This window comes from Mytilinidion resinicola (genome assembly GCF_010093595.1).
Source record: "Mytilinidion resinicola strain CBS 304.34 unplaced genomic scaffold BDZ99scaffold_11, whole genome shotgun sequence".
Classification (NCBI taxonomy): Eukaryota; Fungi; Ascomycota; class Dothideomycetes; order Mytilinidiales; family Mytilinidiaceae; genus Mytilinidion; species Mytilinidion resinicola.
This window is the reverse complement of record NW_022985447.1, coordinates 267,961-293,404: the sequence shown is the minus strand read 5'-3', so window position 1 is coordinate 293,404 and position 25,444 is coordinate 267,961. Positions and strand designations below refer to the sequence as shown.

The window sequence follows — 25,444 nt, the reverse complement described above, 5'->3', positions numbered from 1 at the left end:
ATCCAACTTATGCCGCAATATAAGTCTGAACGCCTCACAGACTTGACCGTTGATAGACAATTATTGGTGGTGACTGGATGCGACTGGTGCGACTGGTCGTGGCTGGATGCAATAGTCAACGTGACCGTGGACGCGGTGCAGCGTGTGAGCGCGAATATTACCAGGACTGCGCGGTTTTATCTGAAGTGATTGGGCTGTCTAAAACTCAAGACGGCACAACCGGATGGTTCCTCCTTGCCATAGAATAGGGGCCGCGTTATTGTATATCAGCTCAACAAGACTGGTTACCGCGAAGTTCAACATACCCGCATTCTTCCCTGATCTACTCCACGCTACAAATTCCCTGGCCTTCCTGCTGTGTTAAAGTCTCAACCATCGAAGACTAGCTTTGCAGCACGGAAATCTCGCACAATACCAGAAAGTTAGCTCGAGACAAAGGCCTATGTGACGTTGAGCAGTAAAAGATCACGTGTATATCACATAATACTGTCTATCTGAGCCACTATCTGGTCAGCAATCTCTTGAGGGAGGCGCGCGTGGATAGCTCACATTCGAGGTCAATGATAAGCCCAGATTCTGACTGTATAGCCGGTCAACACTTCGCGCTGATTGGCTCCGCACAGTTACACCATGCGCAGTCTTTCGGGATGTCATTCACGCGAATTCACTCTCATCCATCCATACAAGGCTTGCAAATATCCTTATTGCAGATCTCACGACATATACGCTGAGAGAAAGATACTATATTTCAAAATAATATGGCCAAGGGCCCGTAATTCTTTTTAGATGAAAGAGTAGAGAAAGTGACCAGACTCAGACGTACATAAACGCCCCCCTATATTCTCAGGTTGTGAAGAAGCAGTTCTGTGTTGATTTGAAGAGGCATAAGGCCCGTATATATAGCCTATGAAAAGGGGGGGGGGGGGTACTCCCCTGTTCCCCCTTGTTACGGATATGGAAGGATGTAACGCCACTGACACGCTAGTAGTGGCAACCTGAGTTATATTCACATTTTCTACCATACTCGTTCGGAAACAAGTACAAACACTAGCTTAGACTTATGCCTGGAGACATAAGATGCAAAGTGTAGGCTCGAGCACGCTAGCAACATGCAACGCTTCACTATTATAACGTCGCATTCCATTGGGAATTATGGTCCAGACCTTCTGCCCTTGCTCATTCGGAATAGGGCGGATCTGAGCTCCTTATCAGGGAGATTTAGTAGGAGAGAAGCTTTGGTAAAGCCTCGACGACAACAGGTTTGAAAGGCCCAACTTCACCATCCTCTAGCTGGAAGGCATTCAGTAGCGTGCCCAGAATGAAGGCGACCTGCACGACCTCTGGATTTTCATTAAACAATTTGCGAACTTGTGCAGGGATTCCCTTATAGACCTCCCCCGGAGCCCTCTCTCTGTATCTTCAAACTCAGGCGGCATATAGAATTGGCAGCTGGTGAAAAGTGATGAGAACTCTGGTGTATTGCTATGTAGGAAGATAGGTATATATAGGCGTAGAGGAGTCAAGTCAGCTGAGAGAAGGAACCTTATTTAGCTGAAAGGTGACGCATGCCAGCTGAGGAATGGCGCTAAGGATGCGCTAGTATAGTAGCGTTGGACGGCTGCCAGGAATTACCTGTTGGAATACCCGCCGTCAAGTGTATGGAGGCGGCTGAAGCCCATGCCAAAGGGAATAGGGGTTGACAATTCCCAATCAATAAGGCCAGGTACCTCGCAGTTGTCATATACCATAGTATTAACGTTGTTCAGATTAAAATAAGAGACAAAAAGTGGTAGTATTTAAAGCTGATCTAGTTTACCAAGCAGATCTCTCGCAGCGTTGTGGAATTTATAGATTTATTTATTCCGAGAGCATAGAAGCAATTCCAGATGTAGGCGGAGCTTTTAATCAATAACAAGCTTACTGCTGCTCTTAACATAACCTTTTAACAGAGAACTTTATAAATGTGACCCGAGATTAACCACTTTTCTCTCTTGCGCCATCCAACCATGTCTTGCCTAGAATGCACGTCATCCAATACGCCCATATCCCCTTATGTTTCAATTCCTCATCCTAGAGAAGATGAACATTCAGGGACGACTGGCCTAAGCACTTTCCGCGCAAATTTGAAAGGCTTAATATCTAGGGGTTTAGGGCGGAACTGGATGACAACCTCTTGGGCATTTTTCAAGGTTACGATCATGGTCCTACTGAAAAACCCTTGAGGACGTGGGCCGCGAGCCTTTGTAGCGGCAACGCCCGAGTGCAATCGGGCTATTTGCCGCGCCTTTGTGGCCTGTTTCATTGCTGCATTTAAGCCTTTGAGAAGGTCGGCATCAGAGGTGATTATAATGGCCATGATGTCTTAGGCGGTGGAAGAGCGTGGTTGTGATGAAAGAAACAAAATCGATTGTTAGATGTTTATCTAGTATGAGCTTGCGAATGCTAGTACTCAGGTTGAAATTGATGTGAACTCTGATTTCTATAGACGTCTAGCTAGTTGTATATATACTAGGGGAAGGAAGGGGGGCCACCCCCTGGGTGGCGCGCTAGTAAGTTCAGCTGAACACTGCACAGCTGAGCTTTCAGCTGGGTTCTCCACAACTGAGATCTTAGCTGGGTTCTCCACAGCTGATGTTCGGAGAATAGCTTTCTAGCATATGAGTTGTTGATCCTAGGTTGTAGTGCTGCAACCTGAGTCTAATAACATCGCGAACCCCACTGCAAGAAAATTCTTAAGACTCTTGGCACACTCAGCTCATACGGTACCATCTCAGGATGCCCCAGGAAAGACAGATTGTCGTTTATAAGTTAATGGCAAGTCTAACAGCTCCGTTGAACTGATGGCGGTTACTCTGGAGAGAAAAAAGGAGGGAGGTAGTGGACCCGGATTATCTATCCGACCTTTATATGCAACGCTGATTGGCTCGGCTGCAATAACTTTAGCGCACTGCTTACTAAGCGACATGGTACCCTTGAAGAACTGGATGCGTGAGGCTAGAGGAGATGGAGTACGTATTTTGAGGCCCATACGTGTAATCAGCGAGCTGGATAGACGTGAAGTAAGTAGATATATAGAGGTTTGTTGTTAAAAATGTAAAATTATACCGCTAGCGGGTTGAGTGAAAGCATTCTCGGTGTTGGAGCTCCAAATCGGTGATAGCGCGGACTATTGCCACGTGACTGTCACGTGTCCGCTTAACTATGGCTTACGTGATTAGTCACTTGGTCCTTCACGGAGCTAGGGTATTCTCTTGCGTGCCCCAACCTGCAGTGCATCGGATGAAGTAACGAGGGAAGAAACGCGATCATCATGTCTTTGAATTTATCACATGTTCGTATCTCAGATAGAAACATGAACTCACATACAAAGTCCCCTCCACCAACTCCTCAACCTCCCCACTCGAAAATCAGCAACGCCCAATCTTGCCCCCAAACCGATTCCTCACAACACCCCACCGCACAGCCTTCAGATGTGTATCGACATCATCCGGCGGCGGATGGCAAACCGCGCTAATGACTAAACTGCAATGTTTCCGCCGACGGCATCCTCAACGTAAACGGTCTCATCAGCAAGAAGAAAATCACAGCCAGCATGCCGATAAAAGCGATGGCGAAAACCAGCAGGCTGAGACTTGAGCACCCACACCGCCGACTTCGATGCATTGGGCTTCAAGTTTCCCTGGGCGTCGCGCAGATCTATGCGGAGGAAAGACTGCGACAGCAGCCAGTGCAGGACGCCGGACATGGTGGTTAGGGGGATGGCCCAGCGGTAAGGGACCTGTAAGAAATAGGCGGGCCGCTGGGCGCCGGCTGGGTTGGTGACGCGGAGGCCTTTGCGGGTTGTGGCGTGGCTGTTCCATTCAGTGATGAAGGAGATGGAGGTGCAGAGGCGGTTCAGCGCAAAGTAAGATATTGAGGGGGTATCTGCGGGGCGTTGGCTAACCATGTGTTGAATAGAACGCTGCGGGGAGAGAAAGACTGGGCGGCTAGTGGGAATAGTCGATTGGAAGATGTGCCCCACGCCCAGTACCAACCTGTCCCGGACCAGCCGTCTGTTGGCAGTGGCTTTGCGAGAGCGATAGCGTAGTCCGCAGTCATGAAAGCTAAGATGGCTGCGATACATCTGATAGCGGGTTAGTCGCTGCATATAGCTGAGTTAGATGATGGAGCATACATGAAAATGTTTGACCTCAAACGTCCGTGAGTATAGCTTCCGTACCGTCGTCGAGGCAGCTTCCAAATCTTTGGGTCTGTCTTGTTTCTACGTTTCATCTGCTTTACCAGAGTGTCTTTGCCGAGAGAGCAATAGTCTACGGTGGTCCAATCTGGATGTCCTAAGAACGAAGTGATTGCATCGCCTTGGGTAATGAGGTGTTCTGCAAAGATTGTTTCATGGTTTTGTAGACCGCAAAAGCTTTCAGAGCATTGCAGACAACCACAACGATCATGAATGGTAGGGCAACTTGCACCGCGCTGCTATTCTCTAAAGGCTCGCTGTAGGCAGATCCGATATGCAGACACGGAACCGTCTACGAACGAGGAGTCACAGTAATAACGCCCTTCCAAGAAGAGTTTCAAGAAATATTGAAAGTCATCACCTGAGGCCAGGTGAAGTTAGGCATGTTCAAGAGATCGTAAAGAGCAAGATTTCATATCAATTGCTGGGCCACAGACAATTCGTAAATTTGCCCCCTAGTGTTACTTCCCCCTAGACGGATGGTAATAGATAATGATTCGTTCCGCTGTGTCGGCCAATACAGGGGCTGCCATGTGTCATCAGCGAAAGTGGTATTGTCCAACGATTTGTCGGGAAGCTTGAAAGTCCAATTCCATCTGTTGTCGATGTCAATTTGGAAGGTGACACTGTCGGCTAGTAGGTAAAGATTGCCGGCGTCAAGAACGTACCTAGTGTCGTATAGAGATTTCCATTGGTCATTGTCAAGCGGACGGGCTTTCGACTTGATCTGGTCCACCATCCGCTGATCTGTACTGTTGACAATTTCGATAGAATAGTCTTGACCTGCGGTGACACCAAATATGGCAGAGTTGTACCTGTTACTCGATTATTCTTTCTTATTAATTCGATCAAGCAAAACAAATACTTACATTAGATGCAACGGTACAGAACTCGCTGCCAGTACGCCTCAAATAATCGATCGTCGTCTAGACATGTGCCGTAGGTTCCGGAAGCTCAGAATACCAACGTCCAGCCACTTTCTTTGGGCATGTGCTGTCCTTCCGAGTCGGGGTGCAAAGCAGTTGCATGCAGTAATTGCTCGACGTAAGAAGTCCCGTACTGAGAATATTGATGAGTACATGGTATATGGTGCTCAACCTAGCCATTTTACTCGAGCGGCCTCGACTTAAAGAGCCTATACCATCTTTGTAGCCTCCATGGTTGATGGCGCCGACTAAGACAATGATGAAGTTGGTAAAGAAGGCGAAAATGCATACGCCAAACGCTACTTTTCTACCAGTGCGGGAGTCAAATCTTCGCTGTATCATGTTGATTATCGTCTTGCGAACACCTAGGTTCCGGCGGGACTTCGAGTGTGGCTGCGACAGAAGGAAATCTGGCTCAGCATTGGCCTGAAGGTTCCCATCACGCGAAACGACCCCATCGGTGCTCTGCCTGTGTATAGTTAGCCAAAACATATCCAAGGAGGGCGAACGCTCTGCAGAGACGCCTCGCCTTGACGGCATCAATGACGTATGGGATGTTGCAGGGTGATCCGCCCCGTCTTCTCCAGATCTTTCATCTAGTGATACCGTAAAGAGCTCCATCTATACCGCTTCAGGCGTTTGTTTACACCAATCTGGGGTGATAGAGGAGGAAGTTTAAAATCTTAAAAGTTCAGCTCCATAGAGCCATAGATAGACCATGCCTTTGTCGGGGGGTTGATGGTATTTGAGGAAGCTGTACTACAGCCTTGCCAGAGAGTTATCTGGGCTCCTGCAGGCCGTGAGGCTGTGGGTGGTGACTTGGTTTCTAGCCACCAACGGCTGTTAGTACCCGCCGTGACTAGCCAGAGTCTCATGCGTGGTAGCACCAATCGTGGGGTGGAACAACTTCCCGGGCTCTCTTGGCATGCATCGAAGTATTTTAAGTTTCGACGCAATGGAAGATTTAGGCACCCTGTACGTCTCCATCTCCAGGTTCCCTACCATGACTGCAAATAGTGAAGAACATAAATGGTAGAAAAGAAAGCAAACGAGTAATGGCCCAAAGCAACTGGCGGACTTGGGAAACCGAATCGCGCTGGCCCCAAAAAAGGACAAATCGTATGTTAGAATGCCAAGCACAGTTCTTCCCATATTTCTATCAGCCTTCAAACCTACTCGACCTCCCCAGATTCACCTAGAAACTACCAGTATGTGGAACACGGGAACAAGAGACAGCGCGATGGCGATTCAAAAACAACATGCACACAAACCCACCACAGAACAACCTCGCTAATATTATAAACGCTAAAATACTAACAGCAGTATATCCTCACGCTTTATACAACGTGTCCAAGAACCCCTTCGCCAAATCCACCACCACACTCTTATTCGGCAGACTCCCCGCAACCCCATAAAGCGCCGCTGCATCACCTTTCACAGCGCCCTTCTTCCCCTTACCTTCCGCGACTCGCTTCCGCTCTTTCTCCCTAACCTCCTCAACCACCTCCACCAGATCCGAAATTAGCTTGTCTGCAGCGACTACAATAGGTAGCGTCACAGCGACATGAATCGCCGGCGGATTCTGCAACGCGTTAAGGTGCCACCCCTTCTCGCCCATACCATCCGCAACATCGTAAATATCCAGGGAATTCGACAAAAACGCAACGACCGACACTAGCGGGCGGCCGATAACCTTGAGATCAGTAGCGAGATTCGGGTCTTCACGGATCGTAGACTCGATCTTCTTAGCCGCACCCACAATCTTGTGGCACGAGTCTACGTAGCCGCTCTCGCCTTGCTGGACAAGGGACGCCCAGCAGCCTGCGATGAGCGCGCCAGGGCGTGATCCAGCAATGGAGGGCGAGGCGTAAACGCCGCCAGACCAGTCGGCGCAGATGAAGTACTGGTACTTGCGGAGCGCGTCGGAGCGGTAGAGCACGGTGCTGTTACCCTTGGGCGCGAAGCCGTACTTGTGCGTGTCGCAGCTGATGCTGGTGACGCCTTTGAGGCGGAAGTCGAAGGGCTCGGTCTCGAAGCCGGCTTTGGCGAGCAATGGGACGAGGAAGGAGCCTAGACAGCAGTCAACGTGGAGAGGGAGTTTCTTGCGCAGCGCGAGCCGCGATAGCCCGGAGATGTCGTCGATGATGCCATGGGGGAAGTTGGGCGCAGAGCCCACGAGGAGGATGGTGTTTGGGTTGATGAGACGGGATACGGAGGGCAGATGGACTTTGTAATGCGGTGCTTTGCAGGCCACGAGGTGGATCTTGATCTTGAAGTACTCAGCGGCCTTGCGGAAGGCTGTGTGGGCTGTTTCTGGGAGAATCCTAGAGTAATATCAGCACTCAGGTCTTCGTGTTTCCTGGATTTTGGCTGGTACATTTCTGGCTCCGTCACCCCCCTCTCAACAAACGCCTTCTGCCTCGCGCTCAAACAAGCCATAAGAATCGACTCCGTCCCACCACTCGTCGTAACGCCTGCAGCACCCTCCGGCGCATTAAACAGCGACAAGACCTGCCCACATCAGCACCCGTCAACACAAACCCTTCACCCCTCCAAACTCACCATTGCCACAACCTCCGCCTCCATCTTCCTCACGCCCGGAAAAACATCCGGATGAATCGGATTCGCCACGGTAAACTTCCCAAACGCCTCCGTCTGTAGCCGCAGCAACGCCTCCCCGCCATGATACACCGCACCGCTCACCCGCCCGTCCTCCCACCGCGTATGCTCCATACCCTCCATCGTCTGCAACGCCGCCCGCACCCGGTCCTCGCTCCACCCCTCCGTCGGAAGCGCCACCGTACGCTCCACCCCGGGTCCAGTGGGTACAAGCCGCCGCTCCAGCTTCAGCAGCGACTCGGCGATCTGCGTCTGCACCTTGGTGCGCACGCCGGGCAGGCGGAGGAAGATGCCATAGAGGGTGCGGCGGGCGGCGACGTACGCGTCGACGATGGAGCCGGCGACGCCGCGGCCGCGCAGCTGGTAGAAGGCGCGGCGTGTCCAGCGGAGGAGGAAGAGGAAGAAGATTATGTTGCGGAACCTGTACGTCGCACTCGTCAGTACCGTGACATCAAAACCATCGAGGAGGTCATTAGGGAGATAAAGCCGTACACGTCGATGTTGAGCGCGAGCAGCCGGCCCCGCGCGGCGCCCGACTGCGCGCGGAGGGTGTCGCGCAGGCTAATAGGCAGTCTGGATGAGCCGGGCATGGTTACTGCAGCGGGGAGGGAGGGTGGAGGAGAAGCATTAGAGGGCGGAGATGGGTTGGGTGGTATTAGCTGGTTGTTGTAATTCCTGTACGTCAGGTTTGGCGATCCCGCGGCCCACAGCTTCACATGGAAAGGTGTCCGATGCTCGGCCCGCTTTGAAGGACTTTTTGGGAACTGTTTGCGACGACCGTAGCATTTGTGAGGCGCATTAATCAATATTATATTGGACTACTACCCTCACACTACGGGAACTATGCTACGCTATGCCTTGTGCTGTGGAGAGGGTTGCAGTAGGTGGTAGCTTTGTGCACCGAGGCATGAAAGGCTTAATTGACCAATTCACCAATCAGCAACGGGCAGCAGCAAGCACTACCTGGTACTGCTAGCTTCACATCTTGTACGCTTCCTAGGAAGTGGTATATCTATGTGTCTATTTTACGGCTGGTTCCATATTGAGCGAAAGTCAGAGGGAAGTGGATCAAGACAAGGTGTGCAGCCACAAGCTGTATTGATGATGGTCCGGAAGCTAGCTATTGAGCGGAAGGAGGAAAGATATAGTTAACTAACACACAAGAAGCTGCTGAGTAAGCGGCTAGACAGGAAGAGGTCACAATATGAGGCTTACACCAATAGCACGCGTTCGTGCCTACGTACGTACAGATCATTTCCGGGTCTGCTTGTAGTAGCAAGTAACGCGGTACTTGCGATCAAGATTCACTGTCGCTTTTTGAATTTCTGCTAGTAGGAAGGGTCATGCATATTTACCCTTTGCCCAGTGAACATTCAGAGATAAAAACTTTTAGTTCCTCTCATAATGAGCGTCTCTAATAATACGACCTTGAAACCTACTCCATAAAGAGAATCCGGTAAGGATCCAAATCAGTCATTACTGCATCCATCAATCATCCAATCATAAACCCCATCAACGCTTTTTCATTCAAATCACCGCCCAAGACCACCTTCTGCTACTCCCACTCCCTCCACGCCTCCGCCAACTGCGCCGCCTGCAACCGCAACTGCTCCCGCTCCACCCCACTCCGCCACTTATCTCCCAACAGCCTAGCAATCGCCTTACTCTGGCTCTGCAAATCAATCTCCATCTTATTCCTCTCCAGCGCCTTCTTCGCGAGATACCCAAAATCCTCATCCTCAACCGCACGCTTCCAAACACGGCGCATGCGCGGCGAGTACAGCTGGCAACTCGTCCCAAGTGTGGGCTCGCCCTTCACAAACTGCAACGACTTGTTAAACTCCGCCGCAATCTTCGAGGGGTTCTTTTTCATGGCTTCCGGCCAGACGAGCTCGTCGAAGCATTCCTCGCAGACGGCGAATTCGGGGAGGCGAGGGATGAAGTGCCACGTCTGGTCTAGAATGAGCTGGTCGCGCGTGCATTCTTGCTTGTACGCGTTTTCCTTAGCGAGTTGAATGAAGGGTCGGAGGTCGGGGGAGCGGGCGCGGCGGGTGGCTTCTTCGTCTAGTTCGACAAGAAGGTCGAGATAGGCGGGGAAGCGGCGGGATGCGGTGCGGAGGGCGCACATGTAGGTTTTGCGGGAGTCGGAGGGGTAGATGCGGGTAAAGGCGCCGCGGAGGGAGGGGAGAAGCGCTTCGATTTGCTTTAGGTCACAGGGGCAGATGGCGAATTTGGTGACGTGATCACCGTACGAGTCTTTGATGCCGTACCAAGTCCCAGAGATCTCGAGATTGCCAGGGCATGGTTGCTCAATTTCGCGGATGGTAGCGAGGCGGTATAGGAGGTCTAGGCTCTTGTGTTTCTGCTTTACCATAAGTAGCCAAGCTAGTCGGACCCATGGCGAGCTGAAGTCGCAGTTCCTCAAGATTCGTTTTTCATGTACGCGGGTTTGCTTGAAGTAGGGGGCGAATTGGGTGTCTTCAAAGACGCCCTCATAGCAAGTTGGGCAGACGTCAAAGTTTGGACAGTTTTCAAGGGTGTACCAATCGTTAAAGTTGCTTGAAAAAGCCAACCGTGGGCACGACGGCAATGGCTTATCCAGGGATAAGGGCGCAGGAGCCTTATCGACTCGACGGCCGTCATAAGCTGAGGATGAGCGATTGGAATTTGCCCGCACCCTAGCCAGCCGTGGGACTTCCTCTGCAGCACTGTGACGGGATGTGACAAGGGGTCGAGACGATACTTTCTCATCACGTGATCGACTGACAGTAGGGGACGACGTCACTGGCGACCTGGGAAATGCTGCAGTCGCGGTTGGAATTGGTGTCATATATTGGGCGGAGTTCGGTTGAAACTGGTACTGTTCTACCGAAGGCATGAAGGTCTCGCCCGGCAAATCGTCGACAGGATATGGTAAGGTACTTGCCGGCTTGGGCGGCCGTGCAGGTGATGGAGATTGGACATCAATCCGCGGAGGGACAATCATGGACGGTTGCTTGGTGTGACGAGAGCTAGGCCTAGGCTCGTCCCTTCTTTCGTTTCTCGTGACTGGGGGAAAAGTGGAGTGCCAGTCTACATCATTCGCGTCAAGCGGCTTAGGTGACGGAGGGGGCATGGATGTAGTATGAAGGAATGATATTGGCGAGCCTGCTCTTGATGCTGGCCTTGAGCTCGGTCTAGACACGGGTTTCGTACGAGGAGGGGAATCACGGAAGTTGCTTTGCGCTAGTGTAGGAGACCTGGGAGGAGATTGAGGCCAAGGCTTCTCCTTGACTAAAGGAGACCCAGGCCGACTTTGAGGGTCTTGGAACCTTCTTGGACTCCTAGCATAAGGAGTCTCAACAGGGGGGTTCTTACTTTGGGGGATCTGACGAGGCGCCGATACATTGTGCAGATTAGAATTAGACGATCTTGGTGACGGTGGCGCCGTTGACGTCTTGGAAGAGCCCGAGCTGCCGCTACTGGAGTGTTCGTTTGGTAGCCGAGGATTTGAAGAGCGCGGGGAAGTTCGTGGGTCCTTGCCTGGGCCATTTAGAGATGTACTTAGATCCTCCTTCTGCAGATCCTCCTTGACAAAAGAGTACCGAGCGGGGCGTCGCTCTGCGCGAAGGTGGGCTGAGTCATCGTTGTCAAGATCCGAGTCGTCAAAGATATCGAGGTGGCTTGTTCTTGGTGACTGTGCAGAGTCGTACCGCCTGTGCTGTGGTTGAGCTGACTTCTCTGGCTTCGAGTTCTGATCCTTGTAATATTCCCGCGCTTCACCCTTCGGCACAGACCTTGGGATGCTTGACGCTTGAGGGGTGAGGGTCTCTGGAGAAAGAAAGTACTCGGCAGATGTGCGGGAGGGATTCTCCTTGGTAGGTTTGGAGATGGTGTATGGGCTCGGCTCCCTTCTTAGAGGAATCGAGGGTTGGTGAATATCGGTTTTCAGATGGGGCATATTCCCGCGTTCCGCAAAGCTCCTGCGTCGATTATCCCTGGGCCCAGGTTTATCCGTGCCGTGTCCAGGGACCAATACGAAACGCCTCTCGTCGTTCAGATCGCTTTTGGGCTGCTCCACTTCTAGCATGATCGGCTCTTGATCGACAGTGCCCCGCGAGCGGGCCTCACCGCTTGATTCATCCTCCAGGCCAACCCCACGGAGCTCTTTCGCGAGGGAGTCTATCTCGTTCTCTACACTCGGCGAGGGAGGCCATCGCGGCTTTTTCCGAGGATCTGGGCGCGGAGGATATGCTGGGGAGCGCGGGGGGAGTGTCGAGTAGGAGTAGCGAGGGTCGTAGGAATACGAGTGAGCGGCGGGCATGTCGTAATGTGATGTGGGAGAGGACGAGTAGATGTCGTGCTGGCGCGGCTGTTGGTAGTAGGACTCATGGCGTCCGGAGTGGTAGCGGTTTTCGTGTGAGTATGCCATGCACGGAGCGGAGCGGTCTCACGAGGACAGGACGTGAGCTGATACCTGAGGAGAGGACGCAGGGTAGAATTAAGAGACAACAAAACGAGTAGTAGCGATGGGAGATGGGAGGTGAGGGGTGAGAATGAAGGGTAGGACCTGTGGGTAGAACTGCTGCTATTACATACTCTGTAGTGACTGTGCGGTAGTCGGAGGAATTAAGTGGTGACGAAAGGCGCCCTGCGCGGGGCCTCGATGCCGCCTCAGCCCGTTCCTGGCCCACCGCTCTTCCGCCCAGTCACCAAAACACAACCTTACGACGGCCTGCTCCCAGGGTGCTCGAGAACTGCTGTTCGCCATTACACTAGGTGTGCTTCTAATTTTTGCAACGTTGCTGCTGCTCCTAGGCATACAAGTATGCGTGAGCCCTCGGTCACGATTGTTAAGTCCTGGTTTCCAATGTTCTCCCGCGTCGTTGATCCGTCTCCTCTCACACATCCAAACGTTTCTGGGTACGTGTCTGTCGAACGTTACGCCTCTCACGACTCTGCACGCTTCCGTGCCACTTCTCCAGTACCACGCAATGCAGCCTGTCCGAACGTTGATCGACGCTGTTGCGCTCTCTTTCAACGACAGTGCTGCTTCCGCCACCTGATGCGGCATGCGATGCGTTACCTATGCGATAAGATCCATGGACGAGAGCAATCTGCCAGCTCGAAGCATCGATTGTTGATACTATACCCGAAAACCGTTCAGACGAGAGCTTGCACGTGTACGTTTTCACGGTGTCGAGTACCCACCGGCCGCCTCCGATGTAGCGGTGGAAGCCCTGCGGTTTTCTCCACACAGCCACCGCCGCTACCCGCCTCATCGATGCATCAAAGCCGCGAGCTGACCCCGAGCCGCATAATCTCACCTGCTGAGTATTCTCATCTTCTCTAAGACTGGTGTATATCTTGAACACCGTCCTCTTTGGTCCGGCAAGGCAGACGAGTGCTGCTGAGCCGCATCCATCCAGCCTCACCACACGTGACCTCCGGTGAATCGAGCACACCCGCAGACATCTACCAGCTTGACCATCCGATACTATCGAGTGTTGATCAAAGGCTTACCGACAGCTGTTTAGTTACGAAAAGAGTCAATTTAAACGTTGCAGACTGCACCAAAGTAATACATTTCTGGAGCATGGATCCCCAAGATGTGCCGTTATCTTGGGAAAGACCTCTTGATTTCCGTCTATTGAAACACCACACCAAGAAATTATCATATGATGTAAGCGAGCAGTTGTTCCCTGATCTAGACCTAATACTCGAGAGAAAACATACAACACCGAACAGAAGTCTATCCCGGAGAGAGCATGCCACGAGATGAAACCCTATCGGAAAGTCCCATCGCGTTCCATAGGGCTTGATCATACGGCATCGTTCTTCATGAATCGGCGTTCCTCCTCATATCAGTCCGGCGTGCCCATAGTTGGGCCGATTGATAACACGCTTCCGTCGCACAGGAAATACACTGTTCCCACTGTTCAACACCGAGTCAGCATCAGAGCTAAATGGACCACACTTGAAGAATCGCTCACACGCAAATTTGTCATCGCCCAGTCTCCCATCCCCGCATTGCGCACTCACAAAACTCTCGAAGTCATTCCGGCATCTTTTCGGGCTCAATACAGTGACTCCATCGATACACTGTTCACCAATATTGACCATGGCCGTCACGGACCCGCCCGCTGTGGCGTTACCTGCGACTCCTGCGCCGAATGGATAGGGCGATTTACCGGGCGTGCATCCCGACACAGCTTCGCAGGCAGTTGCTATTGCCTCCCGCGCCGTCTTCAACGATGTTGAGTGATGGGCGCAAGTAATGCGAGTTGCGTAAGAGAAGGATGCGCAGGAACGCTTGGAGATGTCGGTTATGAATGGCGATGGCGCATCTGGAGAGAGTGGAAAAGCAGAGGCCGTAACAGCAAAAAGCAGCACATTGAAAAGGAGTGAAGGCATCTTGGAATACCAGGAGTTGGTCAAGTACTTCGATCTGCGGTCTGGAAGTCGAGAAGCTTTAAGCACACTTTCAGGGAGACGGGCTTGGATTGAAATAAGATGCTACGATCTCGAGGCTGGCATCCAAATTCCGTGATCGGGAAATGAGTTTCAGGTATGTCGGTCTCCAGACGGGCTGCAGGTACGCTGCAGGTACACTGCAGGAGAGCCGATAAAGCCGTTCACAGTTCGTCAACGACACCCGACGCACGGTCTTATCTCCGCTCTGGAGGCCATCGAAAAGGTAAAGCTTCCATGTACTCAAGACGTGCAGCCCCTGACTCTCAGCGGGCTCAAGGATGTGAGTCCGGAGGCGGATCGCGTCTCAACGCCTCTGTGCAACATTGTCGGCCTTCCCCACCGGAACCGAGAGAAAGATTACCACAGGCGGGCAGATCTCTCGATCGTCAATACTGGCGGTATTCACAAGACTTGCTGACTTTGAAAATGCAGTGCCAAAGACGTATACTGACTTATAGGACTCGGATTAAACTAATGCTATTCATCGGCTCCTATGCAACTTACTTCGGCGCACCCACATATGACCCTGGATGAGATCTACTTGCTTTCAAACGGAGTTTCTTCAGGACGTTCCGCCTGCGGTGTGATGCGAGCAAGATGTCTCCGCTGTCCATCGTCCCAGTCCAAAAGCGCGGAGTGAGCCGTCACTCGGTTCTGCCAAGCGTTAGAGGTTACTCAAGAACCAGGGCTGCAATTCACTTACATCCCAGACAACGACAGTCCCAGGAGCCCATTTCACTCGTGCTTGGAAGTCCTGTCCCTTTGCGATATGATCAAAGAGGAAGTTCAAGAGGTAGTCGCTTTCTTCCTTCTTATATCCGATAATCTTGCGGGTGAATTGCGCGTTCACAAATAGGGCCTTCTCGCCCGTCACTGGGTGGGTTCGTACGATCGGGTGAATGTTGGCCACAGGCTCGCGTCGTACAGCACCGCCTCGGCCTCGGCTATTATCGGCCTGCTCATGACCGGAGTGTACTGCCTTCAAGCCGTGCAGACGCCTTTGGAACTCAGGCGACAAACGTCTGTACGCCTCGGCCTGGTTGACGAAAAGGGTATCTCCTCCAGCCACTGGTCCGTCTAGCAAGTACAAGAATGTAGTTCCCGGTGGCTGCTCTTCGTATGTGACGTCCGAATGCCAGGCGACCGAATTAGTCCTCGTCTCGAAGAAGTCGCGCGCAGTTGTGTCTTCCGCCCCACGGTGGACCAGGTGAACCTCAGGGAAGCCTTTGGGAGCACCTGATGTAGGATGGATATGGTGGCGTCCGAAGTAACCTCCGTAATTTAGAGCATCTTGAATCGGCAGATCGGCGAAGTCTTGGTTTCGGAATGCTTTTCTACGGTTCAGTAACGTCCTGATGGGTGAATGATGGAGCCCGTACCAACGACCTTCTTTTGGGCCACGAACAACGCCAGCTCATCTTTCCCTTTGTCAGACAGCTTGCTCAATTGAACACCTTCGACTTCTGCGCCGATGTTGGATGTAAGTTCTGACACCTTGGCATTTTGGAGCAGGTTCGGGAAGGTAGGATCGGCGTCTTTGCCATGCTCCTTGTGCGTGAACGGTTGCAGGGGCTCGTATCTGGGACGGCTTTAGCACGACGTGCATGAGCTATGATCTCATCACTCACTTTTTCTCGAGGTCCCAGACCGGCAAGTAGTTTGGGTATTTCGCAGGAGGCTGCTTCGCGGTTCCCTTGGTCTCAGCCTCACTATTGAACACTTTCGGGCCCGACGAGAACGCTTCCTTGTAGTCGGCAAGCCCTCCAGACGCCACCACCTTGCTCGCGGAGCGAACGGGCAATTGGGGGGTTTCGATGAGAGCGGGAGCCATTGTCAATGCGGCTGTTTCACTCAAATAACTCGTTCAAGAGGGGTAAGGAAGCCGGAACAAGTCTGGATTACGGCTCCAATTTATATACGAGTTCTGCTTCATCATGGTCGGAATTCACGGCAATTAGCACCAGCAACCCCTCACTGATTATCCAGACAATGGAGGTAAGCTAGCAAGCGTCAGGGCAAATGGCGAGTTTCAACGGGGACATGCGACGAGGCACCACAAAGACGTGCAATCATTATCTATACGGATTGCATCACTTCTGCACAGATCACGACTCGACCGGGGTCGCGTGGTGTAAGTGGCTGCGACCTCCAGTTTTCCAGGCCATGGCGAATCCCGTGCGACGGCGATCCCCGCTTAACTGAGTTCTGACGTGCTTCCAGATGCTCGCGAGGCCGCTCGTCGTGGAGGTGGAGGCACGACTAAACCCCGGCCAATCACGCCATAGCACCTCCAACCTCAACGCCCTGCCCTTTCGGTCCGCCAAGACCACTTCCGGTGGTTGATGCAGCTGGATGTCGCACAACCTACTCCAAATGGCCTAGCTATGGATCGCGAAGCCTCGTGCTTGCGTGATTCGAAAAACAGTTCTCCAGAAATGCTCATAGGAGGCCTGAAGTGACTGCTCTGACAGTTGATCCAGCATTTCGCCGCGGCCGACATCGCCCACGGTGAACCAAGGATTACCCTACGACATGATATTCACGCAGTCGTTTCTGTCAAAGCACACCCTCCACGGCGTGGGATGTCTCGCGACTGCAATGGCGGTAGATTCCCACGGCAGAGGCATGCTATGCGAGTGATGAAGAACCCGGCCTTGTACGCCGGTATAAATAAGCCTTTCCAAGTCCCTGGGCTGGCCAAGCACGCGATTCCAACTTTAGACCGTTCCTGACATCTCTCGACTCGCTTGCTGACTGAACCATGAGCACGCCGTTCGAATCAGACAAGGATCTGAAGACCGACTATGGCGTCAGCGAAGCCGTCGACGCCAGGCCCACCAATGGAAATCCAAAAGAGAGAGTGACCTTTGCGACGGCAGGAGTGGAGTCTTTCTACGTTCCAATCGATAGTTACGAAGGGCGCCATCGCTATGATCCGAAGTTTGAGTGGGAGCCGGCGGAGGAGAGGAAGGTTGTGATGAAGGTAAGTCCTCGCTGACTATCAAGCTCTTCCTTGTCCAATTCCCTCGTGTATCAATTCAAGACTCTGCAGAGTCCGTACACTGATAACATGTAGATCGACAGACGAATATGCACCTAGGTGTGCTTGATGTTCTTCGCCCTCCAGCTTGACCGAGGGAACATATCGCAAGCTCTAAGCGACAACATGCTAAAAGACCTGAAAATGAACACAAATGACTACAACTATGGCCAGGCCATTTTCTATCTCTGCTTTCTCTTTGCAGAGGTCCCGTCTCAGCTCGTGTCGAAGAAGATCGGCCCAGATAATTGGATCCCGATCCAAATGGTTTCTTGGAGTTTAGTCGTTAGCATGCAAGCATTCTTGAGTGGAAGGTCGTCATTCTGCGCTTGCCGGGCATTGCTTGGCCTAATTGAGGGTGGCTTCATCGTAGGCTCCACCATCACGTGCTCGTGTCGCGACCCTATATGAGCGTCTACTAAGCAAGCATAGCCGGACAACATCCTCTACCTGAGCTATTTCTACACAGGGTTCGAGTTACCAGCGCGGTTGAGTTGGTTCTGGGTGTCGTACTGGTTCACGCAAATTGTTTCCGCATTCTTTGCATACGGTGTCTTGCATCTCCGCGGCCATAATGGCATGGAACGCTGGAGGTGGCTTTTCGCCCTTGAAGGCATGCTTACCGGCGTCATCGGCATAATCTCGTACTTCTATCTCCCGCCTTCTCCAACGCAGACCGCGAGCAGGTTTCGCGGAAAAGGTGGATGGTTCAACGAACGAGAAGAGAAGATCAGTAAGCTGACTCCTCATAGCCTACATATTCCGAACATACTAATCGCCCATCAGTGGTCAACCGCATCCTCCGAGACGACCCTTCCAAAGGCGACATACACAACCGCCAAGCCATCAGCTTCCGCATGTTCTGGGACTGCCTCCAAGACTACCACATGTGGCCCATCTACCTCATCGGCCTCACCTGGCTGATCCCCTCCAACCCCATGACCGCCTACCTCACGCTCCAACTCAAAGCAATCAGCTTCAGCACCTTCGAAACCAACCTGCTCACCGTGAGCAAACGCCTGCACCCCCTCCCTTAACCCCAACTAAAACTCCACCCCTAGATCCCGGCCTACACCCTCTTCATCATCCAACTCCTCTTGTGGACCTGGGTGTCCGAAAGCTGAACCAGCGCTTCCTCGTCTGCCTCGTGTCGCAGATCTGGGCGCTGCCGCTCGTCGTCGCCCTCGAGCTCGTCCCCGCCGACGCCTCCCACTGGGCCAAGTACGCCCTCTCCATCCTGCTCGTCGGGCAGCCCTATGTGCACGCCATCCTCGTCGCCATCACGTCGCGCAACGCCGGCACCGTGCGGACGCGGACTGTCGCGAGCGCCATCTAGAACATGACGGTGCAGGCGGGAAATATCATTAGCCAGAATATTTACCGGGATGACGATAAGCCACTGTACCGGCGCGGGAATAAGGTGCTGATTGCGATTTGCTACTATAATTTTGTGCAGTTTTTGGGGGTGAAGTGGTTTTATGTGTGGGTGAATGAGTAAGTGGATGTTCCCGGGGAAGGGGATTTGGGTAGAGAGGTTTCTGTGCTGACTGGTGTCTGTGTGTTATAGGAAGCGCCAGAGGACGTGGGGGGATGAGTCAGGAGGAGAAGGAGAAGTATTTGCAGACGACGAAGGATAAGGGGAACAAGAGGTATGTTTCATGTATGTTTCTAGTGACAATGGGTCCACTCTAACGCAGACTCCCAGGCTCGAATTCCGCTTTGCGCACTGAATGGGATGTGGGAGATTTTAGACGGCTTTGCAACGTATGTACAGTACATGCCGAAAACCCTTCACTGTAGAATATGTTATAGACACATAGAAAGCTACGAATTGTAATATAAGGAAGCCGGATGAGGGCATCTTCAAACCATTTACATCTCTAGTGTGAAAGAGATACCCTCTGCACGTGACTGAGACTACCCAGAAGGGCAAGGCTTGGCGGCCAGGAAAAGTGTGGAAGGCAGAGAAAGATAAAGATACCAAGAGATGATGCACGATTAGTAAGAATCTCTTGGTTCTCTGCTTTCCACACTTTTCCTGGCCACCAAGCCTTGCCCTTCTGGGTAAAGATTCTGCATTATCCCTGCCTTCCGCGCGGTTCTGCCAAGCCTTGCTTCTTGAGAGATGTGTCACGTGATGAGCTCGAAGTAAAGGGTACGAAAATGTGCATGATGGGTAGATGTTGAGTAGAACACCGGACTTTTTGCCTTTTCACGCGGCTCGGCGGTAAAAAGCTTGCGACTTGCTAAAGAGCACGATGTGGTTCGAGAAAGCGACGACGATGAAGGGCACCCGCGTCTATCAACTTTTCGTTTCGCATGGGGTCAATTTTGTAAAGAACTTCCAACCAAAAGCGCCCCACAGGGCGTGTGTCCTGCGTGTTTTCGATCTCCCTCGGCGTGGAAGGGCCGTTCGAAGGGTGTGTTGTGGGCCCAGTGCGTATGTACAACGTTTCGACTCGAAACAAGCGCGTGGTGTTTTGATCTAAGATCTCGGATCTGAAACTCGGAGTGGCTCGGGGATTGAAAAGTTTTACATAACTTGCCCGATCTATTTTGAGGTGGGGGGCGTTGGATTTTTGAAAGAAACATGGCGCGGGCGTTCGTTGTTGTGGGATTGTTGGAGTTGGGTGTTGCGAAACAAGCGTCCCGTCACTTTTTTGTTTCTTGTCCGTTTTTTTTGGCAACACCCACGTTCCATCCCTCCAAACAGAAGTTATGGCGTAATGTGCGTTGACGCGCACTCCACCCTGCGTGCGTGCCTGCCTGCATGCGTGCATCACTGCATCTCGACAAGATTTGCTCAGATATTGGACATAAAGCGGGAGATAGCCCCGCCGATCACGATGATGGAATTTCTATAATCTGCGGCCGTTAGAACAGGGGTCCTTGATATATACCAGCATCTCAATCATCACCCCGCCATCCCCAACGCCGTCCTCAAAATAGCAGTCTCATCCCAACGCCCGTCGCACGGCAGACGTCGTAGAACTCAGCATTTCGTTGAGGGCTGGCTATCTAGTGGCGAAACCTAATCTATACTCTACAGGGGGTTGGAAAGGCCCGAGTATGACGCGTCACATGTATCTCTCAGTCACAAGATTCAGATTCAGCCATGGAGATATAAAAAGTACAGGTTTCGCTAGAAATAGAATCCTAGGTATTGATTGTGATTGTTGTGCCTTTGCAGCACATCCTTCGCACCACCTCAGGTAGGCAGGAATATTATGTTGTATGTGGTGATTTATGGTAAACCCGCTAAATGCTCCCTACTTGCTTGCTCCTCTTCACCGTGAGGAGTATATTGGTATCATAGAAATGCGCGATGCGATGCGATGCGATGCTCAGACTCCAGAAAATGCTAGGGATTGAACCTTCCCTCCGTGAAAAACGCCGTGATGCCTTGCCTCCTGTCCTTCCCTTTCCTTTCCTATCCCGCCACCCCATGCAAATGTGTGATGACGCGCGTCCTAAAATGTCTCTAATGCTTGAATTGATGACCGGCCAGATCAATCAGCTGCTGTCGTCACTGGTGGCGGGGTCGCTTGACGAAGAGAATTTTCCATTCCCGATCGGCCCGAGTGTCCACACCCATTCCCGCCGCCGCTTCCTGCGCCCGGCGACGGGGGTTTCGGGACACGAGTCTTCGCTGTCGGATTCCTCGGAGGACGAGGAGTCGCGCTTCTCGCCGGTGCGGGGGCCGCGGAGTCGGAGTGGGGATTCGGTGGAGGAGAAGGTGGGCGAGCTGGATTGCGAGATTGGCGAGGATGGGGCCGGTGACGGGGTTGTAGAGGGTTCGGAGGAGGAAGTGGATAATGAGAGGGTGGATGGTGAGTGTGATAGGGACTCGGGTTCTGATTTCGACTCGGTCGATTGTGTTGATAATGTTGAGGCTTCGGAGCTTGAGGATGACGATGTGGAGGATGATTCGATGGAGAGAGTTGAGCTGCTTGAAGGCTCAATGTCTGAGTGTGCCAGGGTGTATGTCGAGGTGGTAATCTCTTCCTCTAGAGGTGTTCGGAAGGATACTTTCTTCGTGGCGGGGAAGAAGGGTCGGTAGGGCGCCATTTTTCGCGGTCTTATCGATTGTGCGGGACTGTTCGAGAGTATGGAGGGGAGGTTGTGGGAGAGCTTATAAGGCACTTTGATGGTCGCCGAATCAGTGGAGGAGGCTGATGTCGAGCCGGAGTTGAGCGTGGAGGCGGAGTTTGGAACTGATGATGTGGGTGTGCTGGTATCTATCTGGAGGGCCGTCGCGGCGCCAGAAGCTGCCTGGCCTAGTCCTGAGATTGGCACTGAGCTGTCGATTGATAACCGTGGCTTGGAGGGTCTGCCCAAGGCTGGCGCGGCCGAGACAGGTGCCTCATATGCGTTGCTGAAGGTGTTGCGGACGGTGGGGGAGACGGCCGAGAGGGTCTCCAGTCGCAGACTCGCCTGCTTGCCGAACAGCCGGGTCTGCTGGGTGTTGAGACTGAGTTTGGGACGCAGCGGTGGTTGCGAGGGTTGCGAGGGCCGCGAGGAGGGCTGGCGCTGGGGTAATATGGGCAGCGAGGTGGTCATGGTGGGCGGTGGCTGCTGTTCACGCGGCGAGGCCAGGGACTGAGGGAGGGCGAGCATGACGGTGGAGGTTGCGGTCGTGACCGTTCGCAGTCACGCCGGGGAGGGGCCTCTGATAAGAGGGAGGGCGGCGCGGGGCGCTCAGGCGCTGTCGTCTTGGGAGGAGGCGCAAGGTACGATGGCTGCTGACGGCGATGGATCAGCAGGCGTGCAGGCGGCGCGGGTGGTGGTGTCGTGGGGCTGGCGCGAGGCTATATATTGGCAGCGGTCGCGGGGTTTCAGGCGGCTTCGCGGAGGGGCACGTAGGGCATAGAGACGGTCGAGGCATGGTTTCAAGTGGCTGCGGCGTCCCTTTTGTTGCGCTGCGACGCTGCGGCGCTGCGACGCTGAGACGCTGAGGCCGACGGCAGGCTGTGGGGCGTCGAGGCAGGCCGCGCGTGTGAGAAGCGCCCGTTCGGACCCTGTCGGCTCCAGTCCAGCACGCTTGCCGGGGGGTTATTTTTGGCCCGATGCGCTATTCTAGTTTCGCGGCGCCCTCCATCCCAAGCGTCGCCGGCCACAGCCAGTCACCACCGAACCACCCGCAACGCACCAACTCGTGCGCGTCGAGCTCCTCCAGCTGACGCGGGCCTGGACGCGCTTTGCGTCCCCTGAGCCTTGAGGCAGCTCCAGGCGTGGCCGGTCTCCTGTCAGTCTCCTGGCCGAGGATTTGGGCCCTCCAGCCGCCATCGTCAGTGGCAACAGGTGTGGCTGACGGGCAAGGCGACGAGCGTCCCGGCAGCCGGGTGATCCAGCGCTGTGGCACTGTATTGGCAATATTACACGCTCACGGCGAACTCGAGACGACGTTCCACGCCGCATCGTGAAGTGCTGGTCGGCATCCCGTTCCGCGCCTTCGCGCCTTCGCGCCCGCCAAGCCCGTCCTGCACCTCCCCGGCGCCGTCACCATTCACTCCCAGCGGAAGGGCCGGTATCGACCAGTGACGCATCGCAGCGCTCAAGAAGCCGCCGACCTCGACCACTCCCACAACTAGCACTGCGATCACTCCAACCCAACAGCCGCGCCGCTGCCGGCTCCAACACCAACTCCTTCATCGCGCCCCGTCGGCGCCTCTTGCACCGCTCCGTCTCTCGCGTCGTCCTCATGCCCGAATATGCAGTCCGGTCGACGCAGCAACGCCCGTAAGAGGCCCTGCGAGCAAATCATCATCCACTTCGTACGTATCGCCCGTCTCGCCCGTCTCGGTGGCCTAATTTCACCTCCGTTCTGCGCCTCCGGCCTCCAACCTCCTCCGCCCGATTGCTAACCCGTCGCTGCTATATTCGCAGGATTACGTACGTTTTGTGTCTCGCTATCCGTATAAGGCCTATACACAGCATGTCACTGCGCAAGTTTGCTTCTGTAATACGAAACGCTGACTGGGGCGCTTTCTAATCCTCCAGGATTGCTTCTACGCTTCTGTTTTTGAGGCTGAGACGCCAGCCCTGCGGTCCCTGCCGCTGGCTGTGCAGCAGAAACAGATTATCGCCACGTGCAACTACGAGGCCCGCCGTAGAGTACGCCGCCTTATCCCACGGTCATCAAGCAACTGTGCAGTGGTGGTTGTGATAATGCACGTAGCCGCTGACATGGACCAGGGCCTCCGCAAGCTGCAGCCCATCAAAGAAGCGAGGAAAATATGTCCCGATGTCGTAATCGTGCTTGGGGAAGATCTCACCCGCTTTCGAAATGCCTCCAAAGACCTATATTCCTTCCTGCGAGCATTTTCGTGGAACGCCAAGGTCGAGAGACTCGGGTTCGATGAGGTGAGGTTGTCGCCTATTGCTCGTTTCTGCTCAGCCTCCAACACACGATTCCCGATCCTCACCGAACACGACTCGAGGATTAGGGCCTGTCAGTCATCCTGCTAATACGAAGACCTGCTAGGTATTCATGGATGTTTCAGATATTGTCGACTACAATCTCACCCTGCTGAACCCGAATGACCTAGCCAACTCGTTCTTTTGCCTATCCAAAGCCGACCCAACCCAAGGCTTTGCTGTTGATGCATCGCAGGTGGCGGGTCACACTTACCCTGGCGAATTGCAGGATAAGCTTCCTCTAGACGCTGGGCAACTCCATGCACTCCGGCTGCGGTTGCACCTTGGCTCCCATTTGGCGATGCACCTACGCCACCAACTAGAACAAGTCAAGGATTATACCTGCACCGTTGGCATCTCAACCTCTAAGCTACTTGCTAAACTAGTTGGGAATTTGAATAAACCCAAAGGGCAGACCACTCTGATGCCTCCGTATAACTCGGACGTTGGAGAATCGGACAATGTCACCACATTCGTTGACAGCCACGAAGTTGGCAAAATCCCGGGCATCGGCTTCAAGCTGGCCCAGAAAATTCGTGAGCACGTCTTGCGTAGACCTGCCGAATTTGACAATGGCTTTGTGTATGGTGGCACGAAAGAACAAGTCCTCGTTCGCGACGTGCGAACACATCCAGGCATGAATGCTGAAGTGTTAGAAAAGGTATTAGGCGGTCCGGGCACTCCGCACGGCATCGGAGGCAAAATCTGGGGGCTCGTAAATGGAGTAGACGAGACCGAGGTAGGCCAAGCACGCGAGGTGCCTAAGCAAATAAGCATAGAGGACAGCTATATGCGACTAGACACCATGGAGGAGGTGTTGCGAGAGCTACACACACTAACCAGAAGCTTAATCACTCGCATGCGCATAGATCTCCTGGAAGACGACGACGAGCTCAACACAGACTCGGTCGCCGCAACCGGTGGAAAGAGATGGATAGCCCATCCAAAGACCCTCCGCCTGTCGAGCAGACCGCGTCCACCGCTCAACGCAGATGGAACTCGTACTAGAACCTTCAATCGTATCTCACGCTCCGCGCCCTCTCCCAACTTTATCTTCAACCTGACTGAAACGGTCGATAATCTTGCAGAGAAGCTGGTCGCCGAGGTCCTGCTCCCGCTGTTCCGAAAACTACATCCCGAGAAGAGCGGCTGGAACTTGAGCTTGATGAACATTGCTATCACCAATATGGAGGACACAGCAAGTGACACCAGAGCTGGGACAGGGCGGAACATTGCGAGGATGTTCAAGCAGCAGGACGATGTGCTGAAGCAATGGAGAGTAGAGGATCGAGACCGTTCGCCTAGCCCGGCCGCTGATGCCACGATGGGAGAGCAGCCAGATCAAGAAGACCATCTAGGCAACAAAGAACAGCCGGATGAAGGTGTCCAACTCAAATCAACTCCTCCGATCACGCACCAAGGCTCCGAAGATATCATACCACGCTCCCAAGACAGTCGCGCAGAAGAGATCGGACAAGGCTGGGACAGTGACGAAGAAATGGTAGATGAGATCTCGTCATTCAGATGCGACATCTGCGGTGCCATTATGCCAACATTTGCCATGGTCGCGCATAGCCGCTGGCACTCTGAGGACTAGTTACTGACTTGTAAAGTGTGCATTCACCATCTTGCTGGTTTAGACAGCCAGCAAGCAAGCCCAAAATCCCAACTTGGTCCCGTGCCGCATTCCAAGGCCAGTCATGTGGAGTAGAAGGCCACAGTACACTAAAACCATTTCAACAAGGAGCTGCC

At 53.3% G+C, this 25,444-nt stretch overlaps 11 protein-coding genes across 11 annotated transcripts; 3 read left to right on the top strand and 8 right to left on the bottom strand.

Moving 5' to 3' along the window:
• Positions 1-3,077: 3,077 nt before the first annotated feature.
• BDZ99DRAFT_39707 (uncharacterized protein) lies at positions 3,078-4,398 on the bottom strand. Its single transcript, XM_033716028.1, has 2 exons — positions 3,363-4,398; positions 3,078-3,199 (listed from the first exon to the last, which is right to left on the bottom strand). The coding sequence occupies exon 1, from the start codon at positions 4,145-4,147 to the stop codon at positions 3,518-3,520; it is 630 nt and encodes a 209-aa protein (XP_033575742.1). The 5' UTR covers positions 4,148-4,398; the 3' UTR covers positions 3,078-3,199; positions 3,363-3,517.
• Positions 4,399-6,291: 1,893 nt separating this feature from the next.
• Positions 6,292-8,372, bottom strand: BDZ99DRAFT_444573 (sphingosine-1-phosphate lyase-like protein; the record flags this gene model as incomplete). The annotated part of the gene is made up of 4 exons (XM_033717891.1): positions 6,292-7,487; positions 7,541-7,674; positions 7,726-8,203; positions 8,275-8,372. The coding sequence occupies 4 exons, from the start codon at positions 8,370-8,372 to the stop codon at positions 6,494-6,496; spliced, it is 1,704 nt and encodes a 567-aa protein (XP_033575741.1). The 3' UTR covers positions 6,292-6,493.
• A 486-nt stretch (positions 8,373-8,858) lies between these two features.
• Positions 8,859-12,327, bottom strand: BDZ99DRAFT_499181 (uncharacterized protein). Its single transcript, XM_033723629.1, has 2 exons — positions 9,138-12,327; positions 8,859-9,089 (listed from the first exon to the last, which is right to left on the bottom strand). The coding sequence occupies exon 1, from the start codon at positions 12,191-12,193 to the stop codon at positions 9,338-9,340; it is 2,856 nt and encodes a 951-aa protein (XP_033575740.1). The 5' UTR covers positions 12,194-12,327; the 3' UTR covers positions 8,859-9,089; positions 9,138-9,337.
• Positions 12,328-12,453: 126 nt separating this feature from the next.
• On the top strand, positions 12,454-13,275 carry BDZ99DRAFT_39565 (uncharacterized protein). The gene has a single exon (XM_033715957.1). It carries the CDS (start codon positions 12,590-12,592, stop codon positions 13,112-13,114), a length of 525 nt encoding a protein of 174 aa, XP_033575739.1. The 5' UTR covers positions 12,454-12,589; the 3' UTR covers positions 13,115-13,275.
• A 49-nt stretch (positions 13,276-13,324) lies between these two features.
• BDZ99DRAFT_499180 (uncharacterized protein) lies at positions 13,325-13,828 on the bottom strand (the record flags this gene model as incomplete). Its single annotated transcript, XM_033723628.1, has 1 exon — positions 13,325-13,828. A coding segment is annotated over exon 1 (261 nt), but the record flags the coding sequence as incomplete, so codon positions are not given.
• On the bottom strand, positions 13,582-14,556 carry BDZ99DRAFT_39367 (uncharacterized protein). The gene has a single exon (XM_033715853.1). The coding sequence runs from the start codon at positions 14,173-14,175 to the stop codon at positions 13,621-13,623; it is 555 nt and encodes a 184-aa protein (XP_033575737.1). The 5' UTR covers positions 14,176-14,556; the 3' UTR covers positions 13,582-13,620.
• A 216-nt stretch (positions 14,557-14,772) lies between these two features.
• On the bottom strand, positions 14,773-16,066 carry BDZ99DRAFT_389689 (alpha-ketoglutarate-dependent taurine dioxygenase; the record flags this gene model as incomplete). Its single annotated transcript, XM_033715651.1, has 4 exons — positions 14,773-14,889; positions 14,939-15,564; positions 15,615-15,823; positions 15,864-16,066. 4 exons carry the CDS (start codon positions 16,064-16,066, stop codon positions 14,773-14,775), a joined length of 1,155 nt encoding a protein of 384 aa, XP_033575736.1.
• Positions 16,067-16,996: 930 nt separating this feature from the next.
• On the top strand, positions 16,997-19,005 carry BDZ99DRAFT_521262 (MFS general substrate transporter; the record flags this gene model as incomplete). Its single annotated transcript, XM_033725611.1, has 9 exons — positions 16,997-17,218; positions 17,336-17,644; positions 17,708-18,008; positions 18,062-18,282; positions 18,337-18,384; positions 18,432-18,578; positions 18,627-18,769; positions 18,853-18,924; positions 18,981-19,005. 9 exons carry the CDS (start codon positions 16,997-16,999, stop codon positions 19,003-19,005), a joined length of 1,488 nt encoding a protein of 495 aa, XP_033575735.1.
• A 61-nt stretch (positions 19,006-19,066) lies between these two features.
• BDZ99DRAFT_39607 (uncharacterized protein) lies at positions 19,067-20,104 on the bottom strand. Its single transcript, XM_033715978.1, has one exon. The coding sequence runs from the start codon at positions 20,053-20,055 to the stop codon at positions 19,522-19,524; it is 534 nt and encodes a 177-aa protein (XP_033575734.1). The 5' UTR covers positions 20,056-20,104; the 3' UTR covers positions 19,067-19,521.
• A 699-nt stretch (positions 20,105-20,803) lies between these two features.
• Positions 20,804-21,838, bottom strand: BDZ99DRAFT_368144 (uncharacterized protein; the record flags this gene model as incomplete). Its single annotated transcript, XM_033714774.1, has 1 exon — positions 20,804-21,838. A coding segment is annotated over one exon (1,035 nt), but the record flags the coding sequence as incomplete, so codon positions are not given.
• A 922-nt stretch (positions 21,839-22,760) lies between these two features.
• Positions 22,761-25,427, top strand: BDZ99DRAFT_463652 (DNA/RNA polymerase). The gene is made up of 6 exons (XM_033720121.1): positions 22,761-23,049; positions 23,162-23,167; positions 23,276-23,389; positions 23,471-23,638; positions 23,760-25,193; positions 25,306-25,427. The coding sequence occupies exons 1-6, from the start codon at positions 22,987-22,989 to the stop codon at positions 25,330-25,332; spliced, it is 1,812 nt and encodes a 603-aa protein (XP_033575732.1). The 5' UTR covers positions 22,761-22,986; the 3' UTR covers positions 25,333-25,427.
• Positions 25,428-25,444: the final 17 nt, after the last annotated feature.

Bases quoted from the DNA above. Each gene is read 5' to 3' on its own strand.
- BDZ99DRAFT_39707 (XM_033716028.1), bottom strand. From the start codon at position 4,147: ATGCAGCGACTAACCCGCTATCAGATGTATCGCAGCCATCTTAGCTTT.
- BDZ99DRAFT_499181 (XM_033723629.1), bottom strand. From the start codon at position 12,193: ATGGCATACTCACACGAAAACCGCTACCACTCCGGACGCCATGAGTCC.
- BDZ99DRAFT_39565 (XM_033715957.1), top strand. From the start codon at position 12,590: ATGCGTGAGCCCTCGGTCACGATTGTTAAGTCCTGGTTTCCAATGTTC.
- BDZ99DRAFT_39367 (XM_033715853.1), bottom strand. From the start codon at position 14,175: ATGCCTTCACTCCTTTTCAATGTGCTGCTTTTTGCTGTTACGGCCTCT.
- BDZ99DRAFT_39607 (XM_033715978.1), bottom strand. From the start codon at position 20,055: ATGCACGCATGCAGGCAGGCACGCACGCAGGGTGGAGTGCGCGTCAAC.
- BDZ99DRAFT_463652 (XM_033720121.1), top strand. From the start codon at position 22,987: ATGCAGTCCGGTCGACGCAGCAACGCCCGTAAGAGGCCCTGCGAGCAA. The intron at 23,390-23,470 runs GTACGCCGCCTT...GACATGGACCAG, and splicing joins ACTACGAGGCCCGCCGTAGA to GGCCTCCGCAAGCTGCAGCC. The intron at 23,639-23,759 runs GTGAGGTTGTCG...AAGACCTGCTAG, and splicing joins AGAGACTCGGGTTCGATGAG to GTATTCATGGATGTTTCAGA.